The sequence below is a fragment of the Drosophila suzukii genome, chromosome 2R (genome assembly GCF_043229965.1).
Source record: "Drosophila suzukii chromosome 2R, CBGP_Dsuzu_IsoJpt1.0, whole genome shotgun sequence".
Classification (NCBI taxonomy): domain Eukaryota; kingdom Metazoa; phylum Arthropoda; class Insecta; order Diptera; family Drosophilidae; genus Drosophila; species Drosophila suzukii.
The window spans coordinates 9,036,208-9,055,618 of NC_092081.1; the positions used below are offsets into that span (position 1 = coordinate 9,036,208).

General features: G+C 44.1%; 2 protein-coding genes across 2 annotated transcripts; one reads left to right on the plus strand and one right to left on the minus strand.

The window, feature by feature from the left end:
- Positions 1-395: 395 nt before the first annotated feature.
- On the minus strand, positions 396-13,262 carry sha (shavenoid). Its single transcript, XM_017072837.4, has 9 exons — positions 12,242-13,262; positions 8,877-9,176; positions 6,945-7,043; positions 6,685-6,879; positions 5,921-6,031; positions 5,148-5,474; positions 4,612-5,087; positions 4,313-4,555; positions 396-4,060 (listed from the first exon to the last, which is right to left on the minus strand). Exons 2-9 carry the CDS (start codon positions 9,115-9,117, stop codon positions 842-844), a joined length of 4,911 nt encoding a protein of 1,636 aa, XP_016928326.3. The 5' UTR covers positions 9,118-9,176; positions 12,242-13,262; the 3' UTR covers positions 396-841.
- A 4,118-nt stretch (positions 13,263-17,380) lies between these two features.
- Or47b (Odorant receptor 47b) lies at positions 17,381-19,115 on the plus strand. The gene is made up of 6 exons (XM_017072939.4): positions 17,381-17,537; positions 17,604-17,772; positions 17,836-18,353; positions 18,405-18,612; positions 18,752-18,910; positions 18,972-19,115. The coding sequence occupies exons 1-6, from the start codon at positions 17,404-17,406 to the stop codon at positions 19,020-19,022; spliced, it is 1,239 nt and encodes a 412-aa protein (XP_016928428.3). The 5' UTR covers positions 17,381-17,403; the 3' UTR covers positions 19,023-19,115.
- The last annotated feature ends 296 nt before the right edge of the window (positions 19,116-19,411 follow it).

A 19,411-nucleotide genomic window follows, 5' to 3' on the forward strand; every position in this document is an offset into this window, starting at 1 on the left:
GTAGATTTATAGAATAGCCTTATCTACCGGCTGTAGATTGCGGTTGGATTGACCATTACTCGGTAATCTAACGATAGTTGCCGCAATCAAGCAACAGACATGGACAATGGTCATAAATCTTGGTTAACATTCGTTCTGGCTTTTTCCTTACGCACGGTTTCTCTTTTCAAGGCATGACCTTGCAAGTTGTTCAAATCAGTTGATAAACCTATCATTAGGTATCTCGCTTTTCTCATTCCCAATCATTGATTTTCAGTAGCTTTCACTCACTATCGCTTTCTAAGAATATTGATAAGTAAAGAAACATTAAAGTGAGTACCCAAAAGTAGGCTGCATTAGAATACCAACTTACGTATAATTATAATTTTTAATTTCCCATAAAATTAACTTGTTGTTTAGTCTAACATAAGTCGAAGTTTTATTGTGATAACTTAATTGTAATACATTTACACTGGGACTAACACTAAGATTGCACATTTCCGGCCCAAGACTGCTTACGTTTATCACAATACGCATCCGTTACGATACTACACGATATAATATGATGATTGATTGCACTTAGACTTCTTAGGGCTTGGGTTTGTTTCTATTCCGATATTCTGTTGGTACCTGCACTTTGCGTATTGGATGCAGTTTCCAAGGGTTTACCTCCTTCTACATAATAATATTTACTAGCTAGCTTAGATCTATCAAAATTGCACCTTATGGTTTGGCAAGAATCTCCGAGTTATTGCACTGATTGTTGCTATATTGCGTTACTTAGTCTTAGAATGTAAGTCTTTCGTCTGCTTTCGATATTGCACATCCCTAAAAACTAGTTTTCCATTAGGCGATACTTATTCTAACTCTTCCTTATCATCTTGTAGAGCACGGAGTGCGTTTCTATGCTCTCCGCCCCGGACTCCCACATGTCCTCCGCGTTGGTCTCCTCGTCCGTTTCCGAGGATCCACAGCAGGTGCTGTGACCGCGTCCATTTTCATCCGAGGAATAGGACGACATGGTGGTGGTGCTACCCCGCACATTTCGCTCCTGGGAATTCGTTTGGGAGTGGGAACGAGTGAGAGTCCTATCGGAATCCGCATCGCTGAGATCGCCTGGAACCACTGCCATGTTCTCCGGCGACCGACGACTGTGACCCGGGGAGACCATGTGTTCGAGGTCCTCAAAACGATTGTCGTTGGGACCGCTCTCCTCCTCGTTGTCCTCGATGGTGTCCACCCGTATGATCTGTCCCCGACCGGACATCATCTTAAAGTTGTACCGATCGTAGACATTCCGCTTGTACAGCTCTGTGGAATCGGTGCTCATGTAGCCGCTGTCCAGTTGCCCAAAACGCTGTTCGTAATACGTTTGGCTACCGGGTTGTCCCATTCCAGCCGACTGAGCAGCATCCTCGATGATGGAGGCGATGCCGTCGTCCTCCAGGAAACCGGCGGCATTTTTGCTGCCATACGTTGGCGCTGGACTCTGGCTGGGACTGAACTTGTTGGCCGCCATGGTCACAAACTTTCGCCACGCATTCTTCAGATCCTTGGCCTTCTTGGCGCGATCCTTCAGTCCGATGGCAATCTGCATTCCAGCCGTGATCTGGGCCTGTTCGATCTCACAGCGGTAGACGGTTTGTACGTTTCCGCCGGAAGTAGCACTTCCGGAACTACTGGCCGCCCGCTGGGGATAGGCAATGCCCACGGGCACTCCTGCATTCCGATACATCTCCTTGGTGCGCTCGGAAAGGTGACCGCTGCTCCGATTGGAACGGGAGCTAATGGACAGGGCATCGAACTGGGCGAGATCCACCACCTCCTTAAGGTTCTTATTGCCGCTACTGAACTCCGGCTCGGTGGTCACGTCCTTGGGTGATTCTGGACCACCTTTCGAGGCCTCCTCCCGCTGACTCTTCCGCCGATTGAGATACTTGGTCAGACTGTAGTCGTTGCGCAGACTGTTGATTTTCTTATTGTACATCCCCTCGTAGTCCTCTTCCGGTGATTTACCACTGACTTTGGCAGTCTTGGAACCTTTTGTATGGGTTCTCTCCTCAGTGGTCGCCGATATAGCACTAGACATGGTGTTGTTGCAAGAGTTCTCGAATTCCGAGATCCCAGTGACCTCTGTGATTTCACTGTGCAGGCTGTAGGCATCTTCCTCTTGGGCTCCCGAATGCTCCGATGAGTTTGGAGGCGGTGGTGGTAGTGGTCGCTTACCATGCACCAGTGGTGGGCAGTAATGCTGATTGGCCTTGGGTCGGGCAAGAGGAGGAGGCTTATCCGACGGCTTGGGGGATGAAATCGTGATGGTGGTCTTGTTCACCTTTGTCACGTCCACCACCGATTGGGTGGGTGAGGTCTCCATGAGGCGCTGGCGACGAGAGTGCTTGGCCTCCAGGGTTAAAATCCTACCCTCTTCTTCCGGCGTCTGTGGCACCTTCTTATCGCACTTGATGTTCTCCTGGACAATCAGCGGTGACTCATAGATCTCCCTCAAGTTGCGAAATGAGTTACTGGATCGCAGGATGAAGGAAGCAGTCCTCGGCTTGATGGCCTGACTGGGGGCAGGACTCAACTGGCGACTCAAATCGGGCAAGGAGTTGATCTGGCTGAAGTCCGAGTCCATTGGCTTGTGGCCATCCCAGGCGGAAATGTCGCAAAAACTCTGCTTCTTGGGCTTGCGATCCAGGGTGTCCGGCTCGAATTGATCGCTATCGGTGCGCTCCAGATCGGAGGGGGGTTCGTGCTCCACCTCGATGGTCATGCTGCCCCGAAAGGGAGTGTCGTACTTGATGCGAGCCGCCGCCTCCTTTTGCCTCTGTTGCTGTTGCCCAGGATGTGGATGCTGGTGCTTCGCAGCCAGGCGCTTCTTCATCTCGCCCTCCTTACGAAATCCGTCCAGACGATCGTATACAGTGTGACTGATCTCCATCTCCTCCTCGAGTGGCAGAGCTGTGCTCAAACTGGGACTCAGCTGGGAACTCACATCGGAGGATGGTGAACTGGAGGAGTGAGAACTCTTGCGCTTATTGGGCTCAAGACGTTCTAGGCTATCCGTCTCGTAGTCCACAATCAGATATTGTGGTGACTTTCTCCTGTAAATCGGAGAATCTGGTTGGAACTGTTTGAGGGACTTTCGACTGAGGGAGCTATAATCCGGAGTGGGCACCGATGGAATGCTGCTCTGTGTGCTGCTATAGATGTCCTTGATCCGCTTCTCAATGGTGCTATCATAATCGGGCGTTGGGATATGCGCTGTATACTCCCGTTTCAGGGAATCGTATATGACCTCAGCCGGCTTCATGTTCCTCAACATATTGTAGTGCTGCCGGTCGAAGGAGGTGAGCGAGGTGGGTGTCGAGTTGGCGGCAGCGAACTGTTCCAGAACGTCGCTGCGCTTCCTCAGCGACTTGGAGCGACTGGAGGCACTGCGCATAGAGCCCGCGGGTGAGTCGGCCAGCATGAACTTGGGATTGTTGTAGATTTCCCCACCAGTCTCTGCAAATCCATAGACATTGGCGGCCACGGAGAAGGCGGAGAAGCCCTCGTAAGAGCCGCCCACGGATGTCTTCGGTTGGGTAGGTGACTGTTCCGGACTGTTTTTACCGGGGCTACGACTGGACTGCATACCATGTGGCGGTCCTGGCGAGTTGGACTTCCCTGGACCTTCTTCTGTTTTAGATTTCTGCAGAGGAGGCGGCGGTGGTTTCTCCTTGGGTGCAGTTATCTCCTTTCTCAGGGAACCCTTGTTCGGCGATCCGGATGCCTTCTTTGCAGTCGTCGATGGAGCAGGTCTGTCGAGGGTCTTTTGAGCCGGAGTCGCATCGGAATTGGGTACACTTTGCAGCCATTGTTCAATGCTGTTCCGCTTGTCACCCATACCCTTGGTCGCCAAACTTTGCTGCAGCGGAATGTTGAACATGGTGGGTGAACTGGAACTGGAATCCGGGTGCAGCTCCTCCGGAATTATATTCAGAGAGGGTTGATATCGCTTCGAGGCCATCTTGTACTTGGCAATGGCGATTACCTCGCGAATCTTCTGCAAAAACTCGATGGCAGCTTGAGGCGGTTCCTGGAAGAAAGCAACAAGATAAGAACAAGACAGATATTAAAACTACAGGGCTTTATTATAAGGAAATTAAATATTTTTAGATTACCCTGATAATTTCGATTTATTATGTTCTCAATATTAAGAAGGAAAGTTACAAATATTGTTTAAAATATTTTAAATGAAATCTTGAAAATATGCTACTTTGCCGGAAATATATTCATAATTTTGGTTAATGAATTGTTTCTAAATATAATTTAAATAAATTCGGCTTACCGCCAGTAAATGAGGCTCAAAATAGGCCGGATTGAAGTAGAGCTTCTTGCGCACATTTCCGCTGACCATGGCTCGCAGGTTCTCCAGCTTTTCCTCGGTCATGAGTTCATCAATTACGGCCACATTTTCAGCGGGCAGGCACTCGTTATCCTGCAGGAAGTCATCCACATCCATTGCCGCATTATCCGCACCACCTGCTGGTTTGGGTGACTTACTAAGCTGTGGATGCACCAGCACAGATGTCTATAAAAAATGATATATTGATCCCATATATTTTCAGAATTGTTATATACACCCACCTTGATTTTTTCCTCCATTTCGCACTCAGAGTTCGAGTTGGAAATATCGCTGGCAAAACCGGAATTGTGCTCCCTTTCGCTCAGCTGAGGAAAATGTTGCAGCAAGGGATTATTTTTCACAATACCCATATCCTCCTTGAGACTGCCGATACTGGTCCGCGTGTTGGACTCATTCCCATTACCCATACCCAAACTATTGGATGAGTATATACTACCGACCCGGCTAAAGGGGGCTCCATAAGTTACTTGATCGTTTTTGGGATAGTTGATATCATTCGTCAGGTTATCTAGAGAATGCCGCGAATTGTGTCGCTTTCGCTTTTTCATGTACAGATATAAAAACACAGAGGCCACATAGATGAGACCCAAGAGCAGACTGCAGATCCCAATGACGACATACTCCCGCATGGTCATTCCATCCGAAGTGGAGGCCAATGTTGTGGAGTTGGCCGGTTGAAAAAAGACCTCGGGAACGTCTGTTTTGGAAAGTAATGAGTTACACATTTGTAAGCAAGATTAGGATTTAATAGACTTACTGTGGGCATATTTTACGGGACTGCCATTCACCCGGAAGGCAACACAGGGTGAATGAACATTTCTGGGTGGCATGAGTGGTTCGCCCTTCACGTGACTACTAGCATTCATTGCCACCGTCATATCGCGACACACTAGATGCACCACAATCAGGCGACCCTGCATTTTCTGGCGAAGATCAGCTTCTCCCAACCATAAGAGGAAGCTGCGTCCCTCATCCCGGAACATTCGAAATGGGTAGTCGGTGTCTATGGGATTGCGCAGATCCGACCAGCCATTGGAACCCAGATACTGGGCGCCGGTTACAGCGCAAACGGGTGTGTGAATGCCTTTAAAAAAATATATCCAAATAAACGTATCTTATAAAATTTTATCTTAAATATTTATAATAAATATAAATTAAATTAAAACAAAAAACCTCTCTTCAAAAGATTCAAAGACTTTCACAAATTAAAATAACAATAATAGTCTGAATACATGAGCTGTCAATCGACTCATAAAATATGGATGTTTATTAAAACCAGTAACTTAAAACCAGTACATAAATAACTTCATCAACGATTTTAGTCAGTAAAAGTTTGGTATTATTTATTGTTTAAATTATATCGAAATCTTTGAAAATAATACTCTTTTGTATCAAAATTGTCAACAAGTCTTATGAAATAGAGATATGTAAAGATAGCTTTTCCTTTAAACCAGTAAACTCTTCACTACCTACACGATTTTCCCAACTAAAAGTGGTAGATATGATCCAAATATGATAGAAATTACTTACTGGCAAAGCTGATCTCCCTGCTGGGATAGATGATCTGACCCTTGAGCGGCAGGAAGACAAAGGGGATCTTTTCCGAGGAGGAACCACTCACGAAGGGCGACAGGGAGCACTCTGTAACAATGGGTGGAGAAATAAGAAACGATTAGGTGTTTGAGGTGTCTGAGGTTGTGGGAAAGTACGCTCAAAATGTCTACGATAACGTTCGGCGCTTATCAATTACGAGTCGGAATCGGTAGTGAAACCACATATTTGCGCTGTTGTTTTTCCGGCCAGCCCGGCTCTTACTTTCTTGGTCCGACTTGGTGAGTCCGATTCCAATGCCAATTCCAATTCCGATCTTCGAGTCGGATTCCATGCCTGAGTTAGACCCCGAAATGGCAGCCGTATGAGATTGTTTATGCTGGCAGACGACGAAAGACGGGCGAAAGTTTCCTTTCATTCATTAGCAGCGGGGAAACAAGCGATTTGTTCAATAATAATAACATTTTTTCCCTCTTTGCGTCACGTTTCGTTTTCATTCTGCAGCCCTGCACAATTTCAGTGGCTGTTATTACAGCATTTCTTTCGTTCGGTTGGGACTTTTCAATTTTTTTCTTCTTTTTTTTTTCTTCAGTTGGGCAACCATTGTGCTCGGATATGACAAAACAATGGATGGATATGGATGGTGTTTCACATGTGGGAGCGACTCCCACCGCGAAATGGAGCACACAATTTGGCTTGGAATTGGTGGAAGGCTTCCGCAATGCACACACACACACACTCACCATGAATGTCGTCCACGCAGATGCCCAGATCCTCGCGATAGGCCCTTTGATAGGGAAGACATCGACAGGTGCATCCGGCTTCACCACTCCCATCTAGGTTCTCCATTTGGCCACGACCCCTTTGCATCTTGAGGCGACGGGTCAGTAGCTCCATTTGACCGCCAGCAAGAGACGAGGTCGCCGGATTGAGTCCGTCTGTGGATAGGTGGATTTTCTTGGATTATGACAGGCACCCATTACCATGGTGATCCAATGCTTACCGTTGCCTTGACCGCTTCCATCGCCGGTCAGACGAACCAGCGATGCTGTGCCGCTCGAGAGTCCGATGCAGGTGTCCGCATTGCAGGCACTGCTTAGACCTGCGCAGAGAAAACATTAAGATGGATTGAGTCGGGACTTCACAACATATCCAGCCGATTGACGGCTAATCAGACCCCACCGGACCGGACCAGGCCTTACTGGCAAAATTAATGCTGCTGTCAGCGGATGAGCCACGAAAAAAACCAACGGATCATCCAGCCGAAGATGCCACCTGCCAAGGCAACTATTCGATGGCAGTGACATTGGCCATGCATTTGAAAAAATAAGCAAGTCTTTGGTACTTTGTTCATATGCGTATAGCTATCTGGTGAGTAAGAAAGATTATAAAATGCTTGCACCACCACTTAGATTTACTTAAAAAAATAACAAAGTTTATGCCATGAAATATCATTTTAACAGTGCTATTTTGGCACTACATTACAGGTTCTTTAACAAACCAATATGAATATGTAGGTTTTGCTTTTAACTCCAAAGTAAACAAGGAAGAACGCTATAGTCGAGTACCTCGACTATCAGATACCCGTTACTCAGCTAAATAGAGATATGCAAGTAGCAAAGCGAGATTAAAATGCGCCACCTACCGGCGGTATACAGATTTAAGCGTTTTGGGCGTTAGAGTGGGCGTGGCAAATTTTTTTTTGGACCAATCGATAGGTATTGACGAGACCAATACATTTCAGTTAAAATTTTTTATTCAGCATAAAAATTGTGGGCATCACAGGTTTTCGCGGTTTGTGGGCGTTAGAGTGGGCGTGGCATATTCGCGTGACAAACTTGCGCTGCTTATAAGGCTACGGAATCTAAATCTGAAATCCCAATTCTCTATCTTTGATAGTTTCCGAGATATCCACGTTCATATTTACGATTTTTTGAAGTTTGTGGGCGGTTTATGGGCGTTAGGGTGGGCGTGGCAAACTTTTTTTTGGGTCAATCGATAGGTATTGATAAGAACATTACATTTCAGTTAAAATTTTTATTCTAGCATCAAAACTGTAGGACCCACAGTTTTGGGCGGATTGTGGGCGTTAGAGTGGGCGTGGCACTGTACTGAAACAAACTTGCGCTGCGTAAGAAGCTCAGGAATCTGCACGCCAAATCTCAATAGCCTAGCTCTTATAGTTTCCGAGATCTCAGCGTTCATCCGGACAGACAGACGGACAGACGGACAGACGGACAGACGGACATGGCTAGATCGACTCGGCTAGTGATCCTGATCAAGAATATATATACTTTATGGGGTCGGAAACGCTTCCTTCTGCCTGTTACATACTTTCCGACGAATCTAGTATACCCTTTTACTCTACGAGTAACGGGTATAAAAAGTTTAAGAGCCGTTTTTTCGACCTCTAAGAAAGCATAAACTATTTAAAAGTAAGTTAATTCGAACCTCTAGCAAATATATTCTAAGTGAACTGACTGATTTATCCAGAATCTTTTAACAGAATGTTACATAAATATATAATAAACATCCTATTAGTATGGGATGCCAATTTGGAAAAATTAATTCTTGTTGGTCCATCTTAAGAGATGTTATCACATAATCATTAAACTACATATTCATCATCTACAAGGCAGTTTGTTTTTCTAGAACGAACGAGATAAACCATGAATATGTTAATATGTGCGCATCGCATTTAATGTGCTTTCACTTAACGGTTAAGAATAAACCGAACCCATTAAACGATTTAACATTTATTGCCCAATAAAATTAGTCTAAAATAGATCTTAAGCACAAGCCATTTACACCCACTGCCATTGATTTTCTGGCTGACTTTAGTGGTAATTTCCTATGGAAAATCAGTTAAGGAATCATTGAATACAATCCCCATTTGTAGTATTGTATTCCACCTGATTCCAAGTGTATAACTCACCGCTCGTATGGAAGGTATCGCCGTCGTGCTGTCGTGTCAGATTGATGAGCTGCCCGTTGGTCTGCTGCAGTTCCTCCAGCAGCAGGCTGGCCGGCATCGGTGGACCCTCGCCGAGATCTTCGTTGGCATAGTGGTTCCTCACCCTCGGATGTGGGGGCGGTCGGGGTGCCGAGGTGGGCGTGGCAGGCGGGAGGGTGACGAAAGTGAGCAGAAGGAGCAGCGGTAAGGATTGGAGCCGCATCTTAACAGCAACATAGCTGGATGGAACGCACTCTGGGGGATTCTACGGTGCAGCTGCAACTGGTTGGGGAGAGGGGCAAAAAAAAAAGAAAAAGAAAAGAAAAACAAACCACTAATTAATTAAAAAGAAGTCCAAATTCGTAGCTAGCGAAACGAAACCAGCTAGCCAGTTGACATTCTTTGGGGCCCCCGGTTAATGAGGCAGAAATTGTTTAGTCCGTTTTGCTGGAAATGGAGCAACTTCTACATCTACATCCAGTTGGTGGTGCTAGTTCGCCGGTGGCTAACGGACAACATTTAAACAAATGTTGCAATTAAAACTCGTTCTGGCGGCAAGTGTATACTTATTGGCTGGGACAAGGTGGAGAGCTGCCATAATGCTGCCTTGGTTCAAGTGCGTCGCAGTTGGAAAACTGTATTCCTCAGCTTTAGCCGCCTATGCTGCGTTTACCGTTACCAAAAGCCCGCTGCTGCACTTGGCTTAGAACACCCCGTTTATACCGCTAATCAGTTGCACTTTAGCAGCTGCTTTCGGCCAGGCCAATTTACATAAATATTTCACACACACAGCGCCAAGGCAACACAGAAAACTTATTGGGGACTCCTAACTGTTCATATCTCTACGAGTTCTACTGATCTCAGAAGTGTGTGCCTGGTTTTTTTGGCTCTTCAAAAGAAGAACAAAAGAGACGGGTGCGTAGAGGGGTAGAGGTGGTGGTAAAGGTATATTATCTAGAGCCATAATGTGCGCGCGAATGAATGAAAGAGAAGAAAGCGATAAAAAGCAACAGTTGCGGCCTAATTTGAAAGTAAAATTTCTTTACAAAGCTCAGTAGAACTCAGCCAAGAAAACAACAAAAACTACAAAAGACACACTAAGGTTCGGTGCCTAAGTCTTTTGATTGACCAGTCACCAGCTCTACCATCATAATCGCCATCCATCTACATCGGTATCTACCAGCTTAGCCAACTCTATCTCCATCTATCACTCGACTTGCTGTACAGTTATGGCATTTAAAAATAACAACAATATCATTTCTATTATTTCTCTTTCTTTTCGATTTGTTTACGAGCTTGCCTTAGTTATTCGGTTTTTGGCTTGATTTTGGGTTGTCTAGTTTCGGTTTTCGGCTTGTCTGCATTTTCGAAACGAATTTAATGGCAGTAATGACCTGCTTTTCGGTTTTCCAACTGCAATATCAGCAAAAACTCACAGAGCAATGATACTCGTAGCAACTGAAACTGATGCGATTTTGATGATGCTGGGAAAAAGACGAAAAAGAAGTGGAAAACTCTTGCTGGTTCTCGGGACTGTTATATTTATGTGGTCTTGCATTTCCGTAGCACATAGTAAAATGTAGTCTGTAGTTTGTATCTCCATGGGGCACCTATGCCGGGTCTTGACTCTTGCGCACTCGACTAAACTCAATTAACAGGTAATTGAACCCAACTGCATAAATTAGCCATATTCCATCTATTCCATCTCATTTCAGCCCATTGCAGCCCATCATCCGCCGCCATGTACGCGATCATTAATTATTGGGCAACACGAAAGAGCGTGTGCGCATTGTTCTAAGTCTGTGCATAAATTTAACCATAATAAACAAGTGGCAGTACTCTAGGAATCAGCCTGATCGACCCAGGAAACACCCCATAGAATTCTGGACTTGCCCAACGAAGCGTTAAGTACAACAGATCCAATAACTGGTCATCGGAAATGGGTTTGTTAAAAGAAACAATAAGGATTGGTCTTTGAAAAATGTATTCGGTGATTTGCCAACTAATGGTTTGTATTGAGATAGCCACTAATTAATATGAATAAGAATCAGTTCAAAGTGCAATTGAATAGTACCAAAAACTGAGACTTGGGATACGCTTTTTTGTAGAGATTGATGAAATAATAAGAACAAGTTCAAGATACATTTAAAAAGTTTACTATGAGATTAATGATCTATCTCTTTAAAATATTGAAGTAAAATGGTGTTGCTCAAAGGTAGTTTTTAGTAGTACATATTAAACAAAAAGTTAACAGAAAAACAAACCATTTTTAATAAAGTAGATATCAAATAAATAAGTCTTTCTGCTATAAAGCAAATTTCTCAAAAATTAAACCTACAATGTATTATAATCAGCCAACTAATGATTTTTAAATTGCTAAATTGAAAGCCAAAATTGTATTTGCTTTAACAGCAGTAAAGTTAAATATAGCCTTTTAAAAAGGCTCATTAAGAAGGCATCGAAACTCTTAAACTTCTTTCTCTGTTTGAATGCTTTCTAATGTGGTATAAAAATAACTTTCGATTTGTGCAAACGATCATTATCATTTCATTTGCTTTGTAGACTTCGAATTTGCTTACTAAAAATAACAATAGTTTTAGTTCTATCTAGTTGAGCATGCCCCACAAGGCTGAGTGCCCAGCGAGGGGTATTGAAATTACCACAACGCATTCTAACCTGGCCATTGCAATTCACATGAACATGCACCGTGGAGTTGGGGATTGGAGTTGGCTGCATCTCCGGGCACCAGATAGATGATGGGCCCCATTGTCTGGCCGGAGCAGCAGCTACACTTCCGAGTGCAGCCGACGTCACACTCGGCGTACTTTTAACACTTAGAACACGCCACTAACAGAAAAGCAGGGAACTCTGGAGCATCATCCCATAGCCATAGCCATCCCATATCCCAGCATAATAACAAATTTCAAATTTATTCCGCTGTTATTTTTATTATTTTGTGTTAGCGGCTCCCGGGTCCAGTCCATTGTGTGGCCAGAGGAGCGCATCATTTGCTCGGCACCTTAATGTGCTTTAATATGTACTTAGGCCCGCCAACTTAGGGCCAAGTTAGTTGGCTGGCCAACGGTTTCGGCCAGTTGTTAAAACCGAATTACGGCAGTGCAATGGCCGGTGTTTTGGATACGGTTTTGTTTTTTTTTCTTCTTTCCAGCAAATTACTTTCTCCCAAAAGAAAAACAAAAAAAAGGTTTTCAATTTGGGAGAGTGCCCATGCCCAGTGACCTAAACTCAATTGGCAATGGTCTGATTAACCCAAGCCAAGGGCGAAAAAAGCCCTTTTCCCGGGCCAACAAAATCTAGATTTGGGGCTTTTTTATTTCTTTACTCACAGCAGAGCCCGATTTCAGTTGGTGAATAAATTAACACCTTTGGCCGTTAATTTTCCTGACAAGATACACCCAGGATCGCTTTTCGCACATAAACTTAAGCGGTTTCTTTTTTGACTTTAACTTGGTTAACTTCACTTTGCATCTGCTGGCATTTTCACACATTTCTACGGCAGCATTTCTTGCACGTTTTTCAGCATTTTTGAAACATCTTCATCTCGTGCCACACACAAAACTACACAAAAACAACCAGAGTCGCGTTAACTGTTATTGTTTTTAGAAAATTCACTTTGTTTCGGTTTCTTTTGTTTGCCTCTGTTGTTTTGGCCGCAAAGAAAGCGAAGACTGCGGCGGCTTTTCTTCGCGACTGGGTTATCTGTTTTTTGGGGTTTGGGGCTTTGGGGGGATTTTCCTTTTAGTTTTCGAACCGCTAAGACGTCTATCAAGGTCGCCGTCGGTGGAGCGACTGCCAAAGCAATCGCAGTTGAAAGAAACCAAAGCCAAAGCCAAAGCTGAAGCCTGAGGAAAAGATCTGGAGAGAGGCGGTACGCTCTTAAACGAGTTTTCTTTTTCTACTCCACGCTCTTATATCTCGAAAGTATAAGTTCGGGCCGTGTGTGTTTTGACAAATTGTACAACCGTACGACCAACTGCTGGCTATAACAGTGTGTTGTGATGTGTGAAGGCGAAGATCTCTAACTGCAGACTAATTAACAAAGACTGGGACAGGTTCTGCGTCGCACATACGCCGTGTGGTCGGCGGTAGAAATGACAGGAATCCCCAGTACCGTTCGAAGATTCACGCTCCAGTTTGATAAAAGCTTTGGACCAAGAAAAAAGGCGTCCATTTGTCATTGGTTCAACTCAATTTATGACAATTTACTCGCTTTAGTTGCGCTCGAGTGCAGCTGCTTGGGTATCTGCGGATCTAAAGATTCACGATCCTAAGATCCGTAGATCCGTGCTAGAGAACAAGTGAAAACTTTCGAAAAGTTCCACGGCAGGTGGAGTTATGGGGCTGCCTCGAATTACACAGCCAATCTGTTTGACATAAGCGAGTTATAACATATATAGTAAGGCGGTCGGGCCAACAAGCCAAAAAGACAATTACCACAAACTGGTTTCAATTAAAAACAGTTAAGCAGTGGCACACAAAAAGACAAAAAAACATATAGAAATATATATAGAAATATTGGCATCTCCTTTTGCCGGCGCTGCGTACGTGCAGTTTCCCAGTTGGAGACTGCAAAGCTACAGTCTTCAGTATGCAGTATGCAGTATGCAGTCTTCACTCTGCAGTCTACAGTCTACGGTCTTCGTCTTTATTCCCATCTCGTCTGGCCAATAATTATACTTTAGTTGGCGACGCGGCTGCAACTATTTGCTTTGGCTGCATTTACAGTTTTGGTTTTTTGCCGCTAAAGTTGCCGCCCGTCATTTAGAAAGTTTTAAGTTTCATAGATCTCCATCTAATGATAGCCAGCGTCCCGCCTTCTTGCAGCTACTACTCCACATTATCGGCCACATACAGTTCTCGAAAATAGAACTTCGATCGGTTTATACATATATATACATTTATGACTACGTCTATCTGCATTTTATGATGCTCAATGCTCGAATTTGTATTTCTGTGTCAGCCGGAGATTTGGATCTCTTGGTCACTGGGGCTGCTGCTCCTTTGGGCTCTTATCTACCTGGCTGGAATAAATTTGTGGTCGATTTAGGATTGCGTTACCTACACACAATTGCCCGCGTATCTGTTCGCCATTTACCCATGCATGATCTATAAATCTTTAACTGTAAAAGAAGCCAGCTTCAGTACCAGGTCCAGGTCCAGGTCCAGGTCCCGGTTCAATTCCAGATCCACATCCAAGTCCTCGTCCATGTCCATGTCCAACTTATGCAAACTTTGGGCACACGTCGCTGGATGCCCGGCGGCAGCGGTGAGTCGTCTGATCTGCTGATGCTGGAAAACTGGGAAACCAGTTCATGTCTGGGAAGAGCATACAGAGAAAAAATATCATCATGAAATGAATTAAAGAGGGTCTTAACTGCAGCAAAAAAGAAAATAAATAAATGGAATATATCATTGATTTAAAATATTAAAGTCATTTAAAAATATAAATAATAATGTTTTTGATATAGTACCAAAATTTACGATGTTTCTATAATTTTTTCCAATCTGCATTTTCAAGATCCTATCCTTATCAACAAAAACAAACTGTTTTCGAAGAATGCAGCTACTTATACTACTAAAAATTGTTCTTATAATCCCAAAGCAAGTTCCAAAGCATTTGGGTTACAGTTACTCGGCTATAATAATATTTTCTATATTAATAGCAGTATTTATTTTCTCAGCATACTTAACAACCTCTTAAGATTTATGAGATTCAACGATTATTTCAATCGATTAAAGTATTCTTGCAGATAAGACTGATAAGATCAGCTCTATAGAGAAAGCTGACAATAAAAATAGTAATAATATAAATTTTGTCTCTGTGGACCAGGATTGTAGTGCTCCCCTAGTGTCCTCCACTTCCCTCCTCTTCTCCCCCAGGTTTCCTCCTCATCTTGGCTTGTTATTGATACGCTGGTGGCGGAGTGGAGTGTGCGGTGCCTCCGGCTTCGCTAAACAAACTTGCAATTGTATTCATAAATAACGATTGAGAAATGTGTTCTTTTTTTCCACGTCTGCGGTCGCGCACTTATTACCAATTGCTTCTGCAATAAACATGAAAATGCGCTCATTGAACTTGGTCCACATCGAATCGCAAGTCCATAACGGTTAATGGAGGATGCGAGTGTCCGTCCCGCTCCAGGGTTGGTAATTATTGGAGCTGGAATATCTATTGACCTTTTTAGATGGTAGTTGGAGTTTGGAGAAATTGGGTCGATAGTATTGCTTAGTTTTATGGTAGTCTCACCCAATGAATTCTAAAGTATACATGTTTTGATAATACATTTTAAACATTATCTAACCTTTTCTAATCTTAAATATGAAGTTCTATCTATATGATTCTGATTTTCTCTTCGTTAATAGCATCTTATGAGGATCCCCTTTGTAAACTTGTTCCTATAACTAGTATGACAAGCAATTTTTTTTCATGCACGGACATTAACTAAACACGCATCACGCATTTTTATTATTCATTAAAGAATGGTAGTCTTCATATTTATCGTACTCCTTAATTGGTACTTAAAATCAGGTGCCAAACCATTATCTATATATGTAACTACCGTTTACGGGATGTCTCTTTTAATTGCTCATTAAGTTTTATGTCTGTAATAGAAATAGATGACCAGACAAGTTTAGATGTGTAACTAAGAAGTCTATCTGCAGGCTAAGCTTTTTATTTCATTTTGAGATAATACAGATGTTTCTCCAACGCCCGAAGTCTTTTATTGATACATAAAATCAGGTGTCAATCGCAGGTGATTCAGCCAAACACTGATAATTATTATTACTTTCGTTGCTCAGACTGTATAATTAAAATCCTAGCAGGAGGCAAAGTCATTACCAAGAATCCCCATTGCGTGTGCTTAGATATGGTTCGGATGTGGTTTTGATGGCCTGGCAAAGTGGCGTATGACAGCGCCATGGGGTTGCGTGTGCATCCTGGCCAAGATCCAATAGCTCCATTACCCTTCGGCTCTGGGAGGGGGAGGAGAAAGATGAGTTCCGGGGCCTATCCATCTATCGCAACGGCTGATTGACAGGCAACAAGCCAAATGCATTTCAATTAAACGCTAACCGCTGCGAATATTTCCATTTCTGGGTGAGTTACTGATATCGTGTGTGTTTGTGTGTCTGGTCAGGTGTGCTCCGTCTGATCTGCAGCTTTTCGTGACCAAAGCAAAGCAATCCGAAACCGAACCGAACCCAAACCCGTAGGAGAACAATTCCAGAACAGCGGTCAACTCATCAGTATGCTGTATAAATTAGAGCATCAAACGGCGCTTTGCCAACTCGGAACTGGTCTATACTGTTACTGCTGCAGCACCACTATCCACAATCCACTATCGACTAACCCCATCCACAATTCAACTATTCAACTGTGGATGAGGTGGTGCATGTGGCTGCAAACGCTTCTGGCGGGAATTGGATGGCATGGGATGGGATAGTACGGGATGGGATTGGTTGGGATAGGATGGTATTGTACGGCATAGCATGGGAGTTCAATGACGAGGCGCGGAGTCATCGACGCAACTTGTGCACATATTGTTGCAAAATTGATATCAATTTGTTTTAATGGCCGGCCCATTATGGTACCATTATATGGTTAGTCCGTGGGTTATAATAAAACACACTTTATTACGAGCATTACAGGCGACGCGCGCCAGGCCAACCACTGTGGGGCTATTGACTCCCTGGTCGGGACTCCTCTAATCCCAGATTGATTCCAATGGCCTTGCTAAATGTCCATGTCCAGCCATTAGACAGTGGCATTAGCATGTTAGCATGGAAGCGGATGTCCAGATGGCCATCATAGACACCAGAACCAGTACCGAACCATCCAACCCACGGGATTATGACGGAAAGTGTGCTGGCGAAATTTGAATAGCGAACTGGACTCTTACAATGTCCGTTTCTGGTTATATATGGATGTCTTTGCGGGGCCCCCGGGGATCCTGATTAAGACATAACTCATCGAACATAACTTACTTATGCAGATGTAGTCCATTGAAGTGATAGGCCACAGGAAGTTTATGAGCCAGGTTGATTGAACCTAACTCATCGCAACTATTTGGTTCGTTGGGTGGAGTGAGGAGCACTTTGCGATGATCATGTTTTGCTATACGCTTCAAAAATTGCGAATAAACAGAAGCCCGGCTGAATTCACCATTTATGCGTTATATTATTCATTGTTCTTAATGATGCTGATGATCTAATAGAGGCACCCGAGTCACGCGAAGTTAAAGTTGGGTTCATTGAACGATGTAGAGAGTGACCGAAAGGTCCATCATATCATCGTGATGTGTCAGTCGAAATCGATCAAAGTAGTGCGATTTGCAGCACATGTTCTCAATGCAATCATTCAGGGAAATCAACGTCGTGGGCGTTTCTCGCAAAACAATTGCTTATAAACATTGTAATTAGACCCTCGAGGACTTCTTGTATAAAAGGAGCTGACCGCCAGCCTGGAGCACAGTTTATACATTTCGCAATGGCAGACTCGGGTTATCAATCAAATCTAAGCCTTATGCGGAAATTCTTGGATGAGTTCCGTTCGGTTTTGAGACAGGAAACTCCTGGTCCCATCCCACGCCTGGCTTTTAACTACGTTCGCGCCTGCTTGAGGTGAGTGTTGCATCATCCATCACTCATTTTGTAATCTTTATAATCCGTTTTTTGCCATACCCACAGCTTGCTGTGCCAGTATCCCAACAAGAAGTTGGCTAGTTTGTCTCTGTACCGATGGCTGAACTATTTCATAATGTGCAATGTGATGAACGCTTTCGTGACCATGGTCTTGGCCCTGCCCGAGTCTAAGAATGTGATCGAAATGGGCGACGACTTGGTGTGGATTTCGGGAGTAAGCTACTGTGGTTCTCCCACTTATAGATTAAAGAAACTAATGGTTCTCTGTTTCTGATAGATGGGTCTAATTTTTATGAAGATATTCTACATGCACTTACGCTGCGACAAAATCGATGAACTTATTTGGGATTTTGACTACTATAATCGGGAGCTAAGACCTAATCATAATGATGAGGAGGTGTTGGGTTGGCAGAGGCTGTGTTACCTGGTAGAATCAGGTCTTTATATCAACTGTTTTTGTCTGGTCAACTTCTTTAGCGCTGCGGTTTTCTTGCAACCTTTGATAATCGAAGGAAAGCTTCCCTTTCACTCAATTTGGCCATTTCAATGGCATCGCCTGGATCTGCATCCCCGTATGTTTTGGTCCCTCTACTTTTGGCTGAGTTTAACCTCGCAGCACAACCTAATGAGTATCTTAATGGTGGACATGTGCGGCATTTCCACGTTCATGCAGACGGCTCTCAACCTCAAGCTTCTGTGCATCGAGTTGAGGAAACTGGGTGAAATGAGGGTTAGCGATGCCCGGTTCCGTGAGGAGTTTTGTCGGGTGGTACGCTTCCACCAGCACATCATCAAGTGAGTTTTCTATGACCTTCAACCAACCAATATTAAGACTATATTTGGCAGGGTGGTAGAGAAAGCCAATAGAGCTTTCAATGGAGCCTTCAATGCGCAGTTGATGGCCAGTTTTGCTTTGATTTCTATATCCACCTTTGAGACCATGGTTGCAGCTGCTGTCGATCCCAAAATGGCAGCCAAATTTGTGCTCCTCATGGTGGTGGCGTTTACTCAATTGTCGCTATGGTGCATCTCGGGAACTTTGGTTTATACCCAGGTATGAAACAGTCAAACTAAAGCTAGTTTTGAAATACTAAATTCCAAACTACAATCGCATTTCATACCCATATTGATATTTATAGTTTTAAGCTATGAGTTCTTAACTTTTTCTCCCACTTTTTAATTTTTGTAAACAGTCTTTGGAGGTTGCTCAGGCTGCTTTTGATATAACCGACTGGCACACCAAGGCCCCAGCCATCCAGAGGGATATTTCTTTTGTGATCTTACGAGCCCAGAAGCCCCTGATGTATGTGGCTGAACCGTTTTTGCCCTTTACCCTGGGCACCTACATGCTTGTAAGGATATGGAAATATCTAGAAAATGTACTACTTCATCGTGTTAACCCTAAACTTTTAGGTTTTGAAGAATTGCTATCGGTTGCTGGCCCTGATGCAGGAATCGATGTAGTGGGTAGTTTGTAGATTGTGAAAATAAAAGTTGGACCTTTTGGTGGGCATTTGCATTTGCATGGCTCGTTTAGGTTGTCGCCGCGCCCAGTGACACTCTGTTTTAACAATGGGGGCGGCCCACGCACACCCAGCGGCGACAGGTGCAACCCAGCTGCAAAGTGCAGAGGAGGAGCCCCATGATGCAGTGCCTCTGGAGCCAGCCTCGAACTTATTCAGACGTGACACGCATTGTCATGATCTGACCCAACGCCGGACAATGAAGAGCGGCGATCGTTTAGTATTTGGTATTTAGCATTCGGAGTTGTGGACTTGGGCCACCAGATGCTGCTCCATGCCCTTCACAAGTGGGAAAGTCGCCCATGTCCATGAAACGTTGACCGGCCAAAA

What these genes read in the sequence shown, in the direction of transcription:
- sha (XM_017072837.4), bottom strand. Translation starts at nt 9,117, where the DNA reads ATGCGGCTCCAATCCTTACCGCTGCTCCTTCTGCTCACTTTCGTCACC. An exon ending in TGGAAGCGGTCAAGGCAACG is followed by an intron (nt 6,880 to 6,944) that starts GTAAGCATTGGA and finishes ACCTATCCACAG; the next exon opens with ACGGACTCAATCCGGCGACC. An exon ending in CAGGGAGATCAGCTTTGCCA is followed by an intron (nt 5,475 to 5,920) that starts GTAAGTAATTTC and finishes ATTTTTTTAAAG; the next exon opens with GCATTCACACACCCGTTTGC.
- Or47b (XM_017072939.4), top strand. Translation starts at nt 17,404, where the DNA reads ATGGCAGACTCGGGTTATCAATCAAATCTAAGCCTTATGCGGAAATTC. An exon ending in TTCCACCAGCACATCATCAA is followed by an intron (nt 18,354 to 18,404) that starts GTGAGTTTTCTA and finishes TATATTTGGCAG; the next exon opens with GGTGGTAGAGAAAGCCAATA. An exon ending in GAACTTTGGTTTATACCCAG is followed by an intron (nt 18,613 to 18,751) that starts GTATGAAACAGT and finishes TTTTGTAAACAG; the next exon opens with TCTTTGGAGGTTGCTCAGGC.